Raw genomic sequence first — 13,401 nt, forward strand, 5'->3', positions numbered from 1 at the left:
TTGCACATCTTTGGGTTGTGGGGGTGAAACCCATGCAGCCATGGGGGGGAGAATGTGCAAACTCCACACGGGCAGTGATCCGGGGCCGGGATGGAACCCTCATTGATGTGGTCATGAGGAGTTAAAGGACGCGGTCTCTGAGTTTTAGACAGAGGTTTCACGCGTTGTCTCTGAATTGGCTGCAGTTTCATTTTCTCCTATATAGGGATTGTGTGGTTCTATGATGGGTAGATGGTGTATAATGCTTCGCCATTGTCTGGATGTCTGGATGTTATAGAATCATAGAATTTACAGTGCAGAAGGAGACCATTCGGCCCATCAAGTCTGCACCGGCTCTTGGAAAGAGCACCCTACCCAAGGTCAGCACCTCCACCCTATCCCCATTATCCAGTAACCCCACCCATCACTGAGGGCAATTTTGACACTAAGGCAATTTGTCATGGCCAATCCACCTAACCTGCACATCTTTGGACTGTGGGAGGAAACCGGAGCACCCGGAGGAAACCCACGCACACACGGGGAGGATGTGCAGACTCCGCACAGACAGTGACCCAAGCCGGAATCGAACCTGGGACCCTGGAGCTGTGAAGCAATTGTGCTATCCACAATGCTACCGTACTTATATATTCGAATGCCCTTGTCAAAGGGCAAAGTATGAATACAAGTTTGTTGCCATGTATCACAGACTTCCCATAGAAGACAGCAAGGATCTGGGTATCTTTTAAACAGATGGAACCTTTATTCAGGAACACATGAAGCAATGAGACATTTTTCAAGTGAGAAAACCCTACAGTAAGTGGAACATCCAGAACTTGATAAAGAAAAACGTTAAAATAAAAATATCTTATGATGTGCAATGGCAGGATGGATAATTTCCCCCTCTGTTCCTTGACGATCTTTCACGTTAAATCCAATATGACTGCTAGGATCATCGCTAAGGCGAGTTTGACACTTTTGTTGCATGATGATGCACCTGAAATCAGAATCAAAATTCATTTTCTTGGCTTATTGCATTATTAGATGGCCTGGCAGTGTGGATAAAATAAATTGACAACCATAGGCAGATTTAATAAAGAACATCGTCTGACCTTGCTTTGATTTTCAATTCTTACTGACATAACTCAACCTTATTTACTTCAGCTATTTCCATCAAACTCTAAGTGGGCCACCCTTGGGGTTGCTCCTAACAATCTGACATGCACATTATATTATATATAATAACCCATATTATAAAGGAAAAGGGGAAAGAGGGTTTATATTTTGATGGTCTTCTCTAGAGAGGTGTACAACGACTGGATTGAGGAAAATTCATTCCATGAGATTCTATTAAGGTTAATGTGCAGGTTCAGGCAGCAGTTAGGAAGACAAATGCAATGTTAGCATTCATGTTGAGAGGGCTAGAATACAAGAGCAGGGATGTACTTCTGAGGCTATATACGGTTCTGGTCAGACCCCATTTGGAGTATTGTGAGCAATTTTGGTCCTGTATCTAAGGAAGGATGTGCTGGCTTTGGAAAGGGTCCAGAGGAGGTTCACAAGAATGATCTATGAGGAACGTTTGAGGACTCTGGGTCTGTACTCGTTGGAGTTTCGAAGGATGAGGAGGAATCTTATTGAAACTTGCAGGATACTGCGTGGCCCGGATAGAGTGGACGTGGAGAGAATGTTTCCACGTGTAGGAAAAACTAGAAGCACAGGACACAATCTCAGACTAAAGAGACGATCCTCTAAAACAGAGATGAGGAGGAATTTCTTCAGCCAGAGGGTGGTGAATCTGTGGAACTCTTTGCCGCAGAAGGCTGTGGAGGCCAAATCACTGAGTGTCTTTAAAACAGAGATAGATAGGTTTTTGATCAATAAAGGGATCAAGGATTATGGGGCGAAGGCAGGAGAATGGAGATGAGAAAAATATCAGCCATTATTCAATGGCGGAGCAGACTTGATGGGCTGAGGGGCCTAATTCTGCTCCTATGTCTTATGGTCTTATGAGGGATGTTTGTATAACATGGACTGTCCCTTTAAGGCACTTATACAGTTCAACTAAAATCCGATTGGACCGTTAAACTGCTCTCTGACCAGTTGAGATGAATGATCTCAGATAAATTAAACTGTTGTTACTTGGGTATGTTAAAATTTAATCTACTAATGTGACTTAAAATAATAATAATATTGATCTTTATTAAGATCACAAGTAGGCTTACATTAACACTGTAATGAAGTTACTGTGAAAAGCCCCTAGTCGTCACATTCCGGCACCTATTTGGGTACACAGAGGGAGAATTCAGAATGTCAAAATGACCAAACAGCACGTCTTTCAGGACTTGTGGGAGGAAACCGGAGCACCCGCAGGAAACCCACGCAGACACGGGGAGAACATGCAGACTCTGCACAGACAGTGACCCAAGCCGGGAATCGAACCTGGGACCCTGGCGCGGTGAAGCAACGGTGCTAACCACTCTGCTACCGATCATGGCTCAGTTCCCTCTCTACCCAGTTGTGATTCTCTGCTGATTTAGGTACGTGATAGCTGAGCAAATCAGGAGCGACAATTACAATTTGTATGCATGGCGAGTGAGTTCTGTGGTCCCACTGTAACATTATGGGGTTTATCTGATCGAGTTTAATTGGCTGTTCATCAGCCTCCTCTCGCATTGTGCTCCATGGTGCTGGTTCCTTTGGGCTGTTTGTACATTGTTATGGTACAGTTATTTATTGTAATTCTCGATTTTAGAGCCACATTGAGAATTCAGGTAAAGGCAAGCCGGGTAAGTTTGAATGATCTTTGTGGGCAGAATCAGGCTGAAAGCCCAAGCAAGGGGTTTATGGTGCTTGGTCATGTCCCGCTAGTTTGAGGATCACGTAAGACAATAAATACCACACTGAAAAAATACATGAGTGCATTCGGAATTATAGACCGCTGAGGTGGAACGCTGATGTATGAACCAACCAGTGCATACAGCGCACAAATTACATTTGCGCCAATTCATCCGTTTTGAGCAATGGGGACTATTTAAGCAAAGAAGAATGATTAATATCCCTGGCTGGGACATTCAGCAGCAGAGCCAAAGTGGGCTCATGAATCGCCTGTCCCTCCCCAACGCAATTATTCTGAGACCTCCAAATATTTAAGTGTTGGGGAACTTTGCCCCCAAAAGCATCAGGTGCTAGATTCTCCAGTCCCCCAGTCATCTGTTTCACGGTGATGCCCCATTCGCTGGTGGCGGGATTCTTTCTTTCCGCCGCTTGTCCGTGGGATTTCCCATTGAAGCCACCCCATGCCGCCGGGAAACCCGAGGGCAAGGAGTGCGCTGCCGGGGGGAGTTGAGAACCCCAACGGCCAGAGAATCCCGGTGGCTCAGGTCACCAGCTATTACATTTTGGACTTTAGATCAGATAAGTCGTCATTCCCCAGTGCCCAGTTCAGTTCGCCCTCCTGCGGAGATCCCCCACTTTGTCTCTGTCCTTGACCACTGAGGGTACAGGTTGAACCAGTGAGATCTGGGCTCAAATTGGAATTTGATCCATTTCCCCTCTATCCCACCCATCACTTGCCCGTAGCTCAGCTACTGATGGGACCAACACAGAATTTAAAATAATTTTCAAAATGTATAAACTCACCATTTTTATCATCAGTGCCTTTAGGAATGCTTGGATTTTCTGAAAGATGAAAACGTAAAGCAAATAAGGAGAACGTATGCATATTGTTGAATGGGGAGGGCCAGTAATTAGCATGAAGCAAGGGAGGACTATTTAAACAGTGGATGACTGAGCTCCCTGCTGGTTCACCGTGAGACAGACACCTGGCCTGATCCTTAGTCTGATTTCAGTGATCGGGTATTGCAAAGGGCCTTAGTGGCCCCAATGGTAGGGAGGAGGGAAGTTAACTGGGTTTCTTGCTCCCAACCACTATCCAGTGACTTCTTCAGAAAAATGTCCTTGCTTGGGTGTTGAGTGAGAACAAGCAGTGTTTGGCAGTGATGCTGACTGAACAGTCTGCCAATTTATGCTAAAGCATTAAGCCACTTGAGTGAGGCACCAAATAATTGCCATGGAATGGTGACCAGACAGAAGCCACTGCTTCCAGGAGAAGAAGGCGGGGCAAAGATAAGATGCTGATACGTTCAACCGCAACCGGTAATATGTTCGCACTTACCGAAAATGATGAGCCTGGCATGAGTGTCTGTTGACCCCAGAGGGTTCTGGGTGGTACAACGGTACATGGACCCATTGAGCTCTGCCGGTACTCTCTCCAACACCAGCTCTTTCCCATCGTACTCAGCACTTCCACCCAATAAACGCCCGCCCACTCTGGTCCACGTAAAGAGAGGCTCCGGGAAAACTTCATTCTGTTAAGGCACAAAGTGCAGCAAATATCAAGTTGTCCTTAAATTCCTGAGATGCAATGTTGCAGAAGCTTAAATCTTCCAAGAAGTTTGGGACGGTGGACACAAGAATGGAGGAATGTGTAAGTGAGAGTGTGGTGGTAACTATTGCACGAAGCAGAATTTCATTACACTGGTAGTTGGTTCCATATTCACTGAGCTTGTATCCCTTACCCTCCTATTTATCTTGCAGAGAGTGATATTCCAGCTGGATTCCACAGCTTTAGGGTGGCAATCTCATATCTCTGATCAAACGTCCATCATTAAGGAGGTGCCAATGGGTTGAGTAATTGTTATTCCCTATTTTGCCATTAAAAATTCTGGAACTCCCAACCTAATGCCATTGTGCACCTTCAGCACATGGACTGTATCGATTGGAGAAGGAAGCCATCTACCATCATTGCATCAGGCCAACTGGGGATGGGCAACAAATGTTAGCCCTGCCAGCAATACCCCCACCCCAAGAATGTTTTCTATTGCCCTCTATCACTGACCCTGCTGGAGTTAGTGAGATCAGTGGACGTGCACTTCACTTGTATGGGTCAGGCTTGTACAAGTACCAGATCAGGTGCATCTTTTGTGCTTCCAATCTAACAAACTATGGCCGGGATTTGCATCTACAGTGAGTCGTCCTGAAGAGCAGCAGGAAATTGAAGAGGGAATGATGCAAATATTTGATGCCCCAGGAAGCATTTGAGTGCATGCAATGTGGATCCCATGATCCATGTGTTCATCGCTCTGTATGAAAAGCTTTCTCTCAATGTTGTATTTATCTCGAGCTGTCACAATTTCAAATGCATTCAGATTTGTTCTGCTGTCTGGCTTACCATGAAGTGGTGCTCCAGAATTTTCTTCTCTATACTGTTTCCCTGCTGCCTGCCCTCAAGGTCCCCTCCTGCCGACTTACTTTGTGTGGGGGTTGTTCTATTTCTGTTGACTTCAGGTTCTCTGGAATCCACTCGCTTTATACTAGGGGCTGGATTTCAGGCAGCCAGCTGGCCACAGGTAAATCAAGTGAAGAATTACATTGTACATCTGGCTGCGGATCCTTGCCAAGACTGTAGAAGGCCCATACTGAAATCATCCTGGTGGTTTGGGTGGAAAGGCCAGCCCCGATTTTCAGCTTGGCGCTGTCCGAATGCCAGGAACGGTGACAGGAAAATATACACCAGTGGTTGCTTATTCTATCCACTGTTTTCTCCAATTGGCCATAGAATGAAGTGCTCCATCTCTGCTGCTACCATTCACATTGCAGCACTTGCATGCAATACTTGATAACTCTTGTGTCAGCTAGGGTCAGTGACTCTGCACCGTGTGACCTCCATCCCAATTCATCATGTTCCTTCTGCTCTGAGTTCAATGCCCTCCTGGCTTCCCTCGATTTCTCCCTCCAGAAGAAACTCTCCACCTATATTCACGGCCACCCCTTGACGTTGCCATCTCACATCTCTGTTCCCATGATGTCGCTCACAGACAAGATCATCTCTGCATGATACCTTCCTCATTTTGTTCTCCATCCACATCCCCCTTTCCAACTTTATTTCCTTTTGTGTCTGCCCCTCAGGGCAAAAAAGTTCTCCAAATTTGCCTCAACTGCACTCTTAATATCGCAACTGTTCAGTCTTTGAACCTCGGTTCACCAGGACATCCTTGAAATTACCGATGTGCTTGACCACACTCGCATCTCCACCTTTGATGCCTTAGCCTCCATGAAAACCATTTCTCTTTCTCATACTGGCCTTCATTTGGTATGGTCCTCACCCTCACTCCATGAAGCTAAGGGACACAGATTTGAACAGATACGATGGATAACTGTTTTAGCCATTCACTCCCGGATCTGGCTGGGTCACATAATGCACCATCAGGTCCTGCTCTTGTCTGTTCACTGATCCAACATCATCCTGGAACACAAGATAACCCTCTGGCTTATTTTCTCTGCTGCCAATATCTTCTCATAATCATCTCCTGGTTCCTCCGCCTTCACCTGCAACAGCAAGTGGCAGATACTCATGGAGATACTGAGATTGAGGCCATGCAATTTATTGCACTCTTCCCTTCTCCTTTCCATCAGGCCAAACTCCCTCTGAAGTCTTGCTCCTCCCCGAGCCTTGAACTCACGACTTCCTCTAGTTTCTCTCCTAACTTCATGCCCTCTCTGAGCTCCCTCAATCCTCTTCCTTAAACTACTGATCACCTAACCTCCCCTCCAAGCCCTCATGTAACTCGATATTGTGAATAGTTGTCTCTCCTCAGGTTCTGGTCTCTCTCTCCTCTAAATCTAACATAGTCTGCCTGACCCCCTGACCCTCAACCTCTTCAGCCAGGGTTCTGGCCTTGCTGCTGCACCAGTTACAAATAACCTCCAATGTGACTGCGTTGAAGGTAAATTTTCCCTCCACATCCTTTTAGACCAGCCTGCAGCCTTTGACATGGGTTGACCATATCTCCATCCTCAGCTGTATGGGTCTGCTCACGCCTGGCTCCATCCTTATCTAAATACGAATATATGAATTAGGAGCAGGAATAGGCCATTCAGCCCATCGAGCCTGCTCCACCATTCAGTAAGATCATGATCTGGGGCGAAATTCTCCAGAAACGGGGCGATGTCCGCCGACTGGCGCCCAAAACGGTGCCAATCAGACGGGCATCGCGCCGCCCCAAAGGTGCGGAATGCTCCGCATCTTTGGGGGCCGAGCCCCAACATTGAGGGGCTAGGCCGACGCCGGAGGAATTTCCGCCCCGCCAGCTGGCGGAAACGGCCTTTGGTGCCCCGCCAGCTGGCGCGGAAATGACATCTCCGGGCGGCGCATGCGCGGGAGCGTCAGCGGCCGCTGACAGTTTCCCACGCATGCGCAGTGGAGGGAGTCTCTTCCACCTCCGCCATGGTGGAGACCGTGGCGGAGGCGGAAGGGAAAGAGTGCCCCCACGGCACAGGCCCGCCCGCGGATCGGTGGGCCCCGATCGCGGGCCAGGCCACCGTGGGGGCACCCGGGGCCAGATCGCCCCGCGCCCCCCCCCAGGACCCCGGAGCCCGCCCACGCCGCCAACCTGCCGGTAAGTTAGGTGATTTAATTTACGCCGGCGGGACAGGCAATTTATCGGCGGGACTTCGGCCCATCCGGGCCGGAGAATCGAGCAGGGGGCCCGCCAACCGGCGCGGCGCGATTCCCGCTCCCGCCGAATATCCGGTGCCGGAGACTTCAGCAACCGGCGGGGGCGGGATTCACGGCAGCCCCCGGCGATTCTCCGACCCGGCGGGGGGTCGGAGAATGTCGCCCCTGATTGGGGCCTCAACGCCACCGTCCTGCCTGCCCCTGACACACTTTGACTTCCTTGTTAGTCAAGAATCTATCTACCTCAATCTTAAAAATATTCAGTCACCTCAACAACCCTCTGGAGAAGAGTTCCACCGACTCATGGACCTTTGAGAGAAAATAATTCTCCTCATATCTGATTGAAATGGGAGATCTTGGGCGGGATTCTCCGACACCTCGCCGGGTCGGAGAATCGCAGGGGGCTGGCGTGCGCCCCGGCGGTTACCGAATTCTCCGGCACCGGAGATTCGGCAGGGGCGGGAATCGCGCCGCGCTGGTTGGCGGGCCCCCCCCCCCCGGCGATTCTCCGGCCCGGATGGGCCGAAGTTCCGCTGCTGGAATGCCTGTCCCGCCGGCGTGGATTAAATCACCTCTCTTACCGGCGGGACAAGGCGGCGCGGGCGGGCTCCGGGGTCCTGGGGGGGTGCGGGCCGATCTGGCCCCAGTGGGTGCCCCCACGGTGGCCTGGCCCGCGATCGGGGCCCACCGATCCATGGGCGGGCTTGTGCCATGGGGGCATTCTTTTCCTTCTGCCTTCGCCATGGTCTCCACCATGGCAGAGGCGGAAGAGACCCCCTCCACTGCGCATGCGCGGGGATGCCGTGAGCATCCCGCACATGCGCCGCCCGGCAATGTCATTTCCGCGCCAGCTGGCGGGGCACCAAAGGCCTTTCCCGCCAGCCGGCGGGGCGGAAATCAGTCCGCCGCGGTCCTAGCCCCTCAAGGTTAGGGCTCGGCCGCTCAAGATGCGGAGGATTCCGCACCTTTGGGACGGCATGATGCCGGACTGATTTGCGCCGATTTTGGCGCCAGTCGGCGGACATCGCGCCGATTACGGAGAATTTTGCCCCTTTTATTTTTAAATTGCGTGCCCCAGTTCTAGTCTCGCCCATAGGGGGAAATATCCTCTCAGCAACCATCCTGTCAAGTCCCCGCAGGATCTTACATGTTTCAATAAGATCACCTCTTACTCTTTTAAACAGCAATGGATTCAGGCCCAACATGTCCAGCCTTTTCTCATATGATAACCCCACCATCCCAGGATTCAGTCGAGTGAACCGTCTCTGAACTGCATCCAAACAAATTACATCCTTTCTTAAATAAGGAGACCAAACTGTACACAGACTCACCAATTCCCTGTACAACTATAGCAACATTTCCCTACTTCCATTCCCCTTTCAATAAATGCCAATGTTCCATTTGCCTTCCGAATCTATCTAACTGCAACCGAAGAATCAGCCACAATGCCTTCCCTTCCTTCTCTTACATCATTACCTTTGTTGTCCCCCAAGGATCTAACCTTTGACCCCATTCCTATTTCTTTGCTATATGCTGCCCCGTGGCAAGATCATCCAAAAACACTGACCGTGTCCACATGTACGCTGACCACCCCCCCCCAGCTCGGCCTCACCATCACCTACCCCAGCTCCACTGTCGCTAATTGGTCACACTGCTTCCCTAACATACAGTACTGTGAAAACATTTCCTCCAACTAATTATTCGGCAGGTCGAAGCCACTGTAAACTATCTTCGCTAGCTGACTCCATTCCTCGCCCGTCGGAGGCTGAACCAGTCTGTTTGCAACTTTGGTGTCGTATTTGACCCTGAGAAGAGCTTCCAACTAAACATCCGCACCATCACTCAAACCATGGGCGAGATTCTCCGTCCCACCAGCCCCGTGCACCAGTGAGCTGTTCCCCTGCCGGAAGCGGGGTTCTCCATTCCCGCGGCCGGCCAATGCAGTTTCCCATTGTGGCCACTCCACACCGTCGGAAAACCCGCGGGCAAGGTTGCACTGTCGGCAAAGCGGAGGATCCCGCCGACGGAGAATCCCGCAACACTTATTTCCGCCAAGTTAACATCACCCACCTCTTGGACCCAGTCTCAGTTCATCTACTGCTCAAACCCCCATTCATGGCCTTGTCACCTCTAGACTTTAAAAAAAATAAATTTAGAGTACCCAATTATTTTTTCTTCCAATTAAGGGGTAATTTAACGTGGCCAATCCACCTAACCTGCACATCATTTTGGTTTGTGGGGGTGAGACCCATGTAGACACGGGGAGAATGTGCCAATTCCACGCGGACAGTGGCCCGGGGCCGGGATTGAACCCGGGTCCTCGGCGGCGTGAGGCAGCAGTGCTAACCACTGCACCATCATGCCGTCCTTTGTAACCTCTAGACGTGACGATTCCAACACGTTCCTGGCCTGCCTCACGTGTTCTCGTCTTCGTAAAATGGGGTCACGCAAAACTCTGCTGCCTGAGCCCAAGTCTTGTCCATACAGAACCGCTGTGCTTGCTGACCTAGATGGCTTTCAGTTGGGCAATGCCTTGATGTTTTGAATTCTCATCTTGTTTTCAGATCTGTATATGGTTCCACCTTCCCTGCCACTATAATCTCTGACAGAGTTACAACCCTTTGAGATATCTGTGCGAATTCAGGCTTGTTGCACATTCCTGATTTTGCTTGTTCCACCATTGGTGGCTGCCATTAGCTTCCTGAGCCCCAAAATACTTCCCCATTGGTGGGATTTTCCGTCCGTTTCTGTCAGCGGGATCATCTGGTCACGTGAAGGGCGGGCGCCCGCCATGGGTTCTCCAGTGGTGGAGGGTGCGTCCAACAGGAAACCCTATTGACGGGGGCGGGACCAGAAGATCCCACCACAGGCCAATGTCAGGCCACCTACACTGTCACAAAACATGCCCCGGGAACAGGGGGGGTGTTGGGGAAAACCCCACCCTATATCGCCCCACTATCTTTTTCTCCTTTGAGAAGATCCGGGAAACTACCATCTTTGACCAAGGTTTTCCTCATCTCCCTAACACCGTTTTATGTGGCTGTGATGAATGGTTAATGTAATACTGTACCCTTGTCATCGTGTAAGGTGATGTCCCCTTTAAGACCGGGCTTGGAACCCTGGGGGACTCCGCCCACCTGGGAGCCGTAAATAAGGGGCCGCCTTATGGGCGGCACCTCAGTTAGCACCAGGCACCAGGCTAGTTCTTAGCTTATTAAAGCCTTCTTTACCGTTTTACTCTCTAAGCATCGTTATTGAGGGTACAACAATTTAATAAGCTAAACTACATCAGGATGGACGCAGGCCTAAAACCAGAGAAGCTCAACCTGGAAGCACGGACACCGGAGGCAAAATAAACTTTTAAATACTGGCTCCGATGTTTCGCGGCCTACCTGGACTCCACAGAGACCCCCATCCTGGGGTCACGCAAGCTGTGCCTACTCCACACCTGGGTGAGTCACAGAATCTCAGCCACACTCGAAAAGGCGACTACTTATGAAGAGACGGTCGAGTTACTCCGCAAGCGGTTCGTCAAACCCATCAACGAGGAGGTACACGCCAGGCATCTGCTCTCTACCTGCCGGCAGCGCTCGGGGGAATCGCTGGACAAATTTGTTGAAAAACTCACCGCGCTTGCCAGGGACTGTGACCATCAGGATGTGACAGGGGAAACCCATATGAACCTGCACATCAGAGACACGTTCGTGTCCTGCATCCGCTCGCCCGACATCCGGCAGCGGCTACTCGAAAACGGGGCAAAAGACCTCGAGGACACGATAACGCCTCCTCACTGGAAGTGGCCCGACATGATTTGGGTACGTACCCCGCGGACTCTGCGAGCCCCCCTCGAACTTCCTCAGACTCAGCCATGGTACGGGCCTGCGCCGCGCGGTGACCCGCTCATCCTGGGGGCACACCGTGCTACTTCTGCGGGCAGGGCCAGCATCCACGCCCACGCTGCCCAGCCCGCTCCGCGATCTGCAGCGACTGCGGGAAGAACGGGCATTTTGCGAGGGTCTGCCTGGCCAGGCCCAGGGGCCAGAAAAACAAAGAACAGCCGGCCCGAAAATCAGGCTCTCAGGCCCGCAGGCCTCGCAATGTGGCTGCGCACCGACCCGACACGCCCCCTTCTGACACGTGATCTGCCTCGTGCGAATCGTGGGAGCAGCCATCTTGTCGGCGGCCATCTTCTCGACCCGACACGTGCAACTGACGGTGATGGCCATTTTACGAGTCCGACTTGGCTGAGGACTTGGACTACCCGCGAGTGGGAGCGATCATCCTCGACCAAACTCGGCCAAAACATCTGCAAAACTCAATGATGACGGTCCAAGTCAACGGGCGCGACATTGTATGCCTCTTCGAATCCGGGAGCACGGAGAGCTTTATTCATCCAGAAACAGAAGTCTACCTCCGGGCTCTCGCTTCCACCTTGGCTGACGGCTCCGGGACCTGTTCTTCTCCGGAGGCACACGAGAAGCCATAAAACGGACCCCCTAGTTGAGAAGGTCCGATTACTACACGCAAACCCCAGTTACGCCTACGCCGAGTACCCCGACGGCAGGCAAGATACGGTTCTCCTCCGGGATCTGGCACCTGCTGGTTCCCCCACTACAGACGCCCCGTCCCGCACAGCTCCCCTGCAGGACCCGGCACCCACGACAACATACCCCCTCCTGGCCCCACTCCCCGTTGGTGGGCACCTACCACGCGTGCCCCTAGCGCCCCCCCTCTACACACCCCGCCGGCGCCGGCACCGCTACCCCCGGCCCCACCTATTCCCCCTGCGCCCCGATCCCCAACTCCGACCCGGACCAATGCTCCGACCACCGTGCTCCCGGACGTACCCTCAACTAAGATGTCCGTGTCCGCCGCACCACCGCCCGAGCTTAGGAGGTCGATTAGGACGATCAGGCCACCGAGATGAATGGATTTATGATGGCACTTCACCCCCGCCGGACACTTTTTAAAAACAGGGGGTGAAATTGTTGTACCCTCAATGACGACGCTTAGAGAGTAAAACGGTAAAGAAGGCTTTAATAAGCTAAGAACTAGCCTGGTGCCGAGACGGGTGCTAACTGAGGTGCCGCCCACAAGGCGGCCCCTTATATACGGCTCCCAGGTGGGCGGAGCTGGAGGCGGAGTCCCCCAGGGTTCCAAGCCCGGTCTTAAAGGGGACATCACCTTACATGATGACAAGGGTACAGTGTTACAGTAACCGTTAATCACAGTGGCTCGGTATCACCTTTGTTTATAAAACTTTCAGGAAACACCTTGGGTCAATGTTTGGGCCTCTGGGTCAGAGGTTTGTGAGTTCAAGGCACATTCTAGAGACTTGAGCACATCATTGAGGGTGACATTTCTGAGCAGCACTGCATTGTCAGAAGTGCTGTCACGGATCAACATTAAACCTCGGCCTTATCCTGCCTCGTGGCTGGGTCTGTCAGATTCCATCGCGTTCTTTGAAGAGGAGTAGGCACGTTCTCCTTCTTGCTCTGGCTCCTATTTATGAACCAATGTCAACATGAGAGATTACCTGGTCTTTATCTCATGGCTTGTTTTTGGCGAGCTCGCTGTGGACTGGGCTCCTGCCGTATACCGATGGATGCACCCATCCCAAATGTTGCCACTGTTGAGCAATGCAACTCTGAAATGCCTAAGCACTGCTTATAATAAACAATTGTGGAATCGAGTCTTCAATCGCCCATCAAAATATAGGAGGTTGGAGGGTGGGGGGAGGGGTGATTCAGAGGTTGTTGACCAACTCAATTCACGACTGGGCCGTTCATTTAAAATAGTCTGCCCTGGCAAGAAATAAAAAGCTTGCGTTGCCTGCCTGTATGAGCAGGTTGGGAGCCGGATCTACCCATCGCAGAACAATGCTTCTCTTATTTTTGGTACCACTG

The 13,401-nt window shown here is 51.3% G+C and overlaps 1 protein-coding gene across 1 annotated transcript in view; it reads right to left on the reverse strand.

Moving 5' to 3' along the window:
* Positions 1-719: 719 nt before the first annotated feature.
* igsf21a (immunoglobin superfamily, member 21a) overlaps positions 720-13,401 on the reverse strand; it is a 422,140-nt gene continuing 409,458 nt past the window's right edge. The window contains exons 8-10 of the mRNA XM_072478415.1: positions 4,154-4,346; positions 3,619-3,657; positions 720-973 (exon numbers count right to left, since the gene is read on the reverse strand). Of these exons, the coding sequence (XP_072334516.1) occupies positions 900-973; positions 3,619-3,657; positions 4,154-4,346 (306 nt within the window). The 3' untranslated portion in view covers positions 720-899. The remainder of the gene's footprint in view (positions 974-3,618; positions 3,658-4,153; positions 4,347-13,401) is intronic.

This window comes from Scyliorhinus torazame, chromosome 16 (assembly GCF_047496885.1).
Source record: "Scyliorhinus torazame isolate Kashiwa2021f chromosome 16, sScyTor2.1, whole genome shotgun sequence".
Taxonomy (NCBI): domain Eukaryota; kingdom Metazoa; phylum Chordata; class Chondrichthyes; order Carcharhiniformes; family Scyliorhinidae; genus Scyliorhinus; species Scyliorhinus torazame.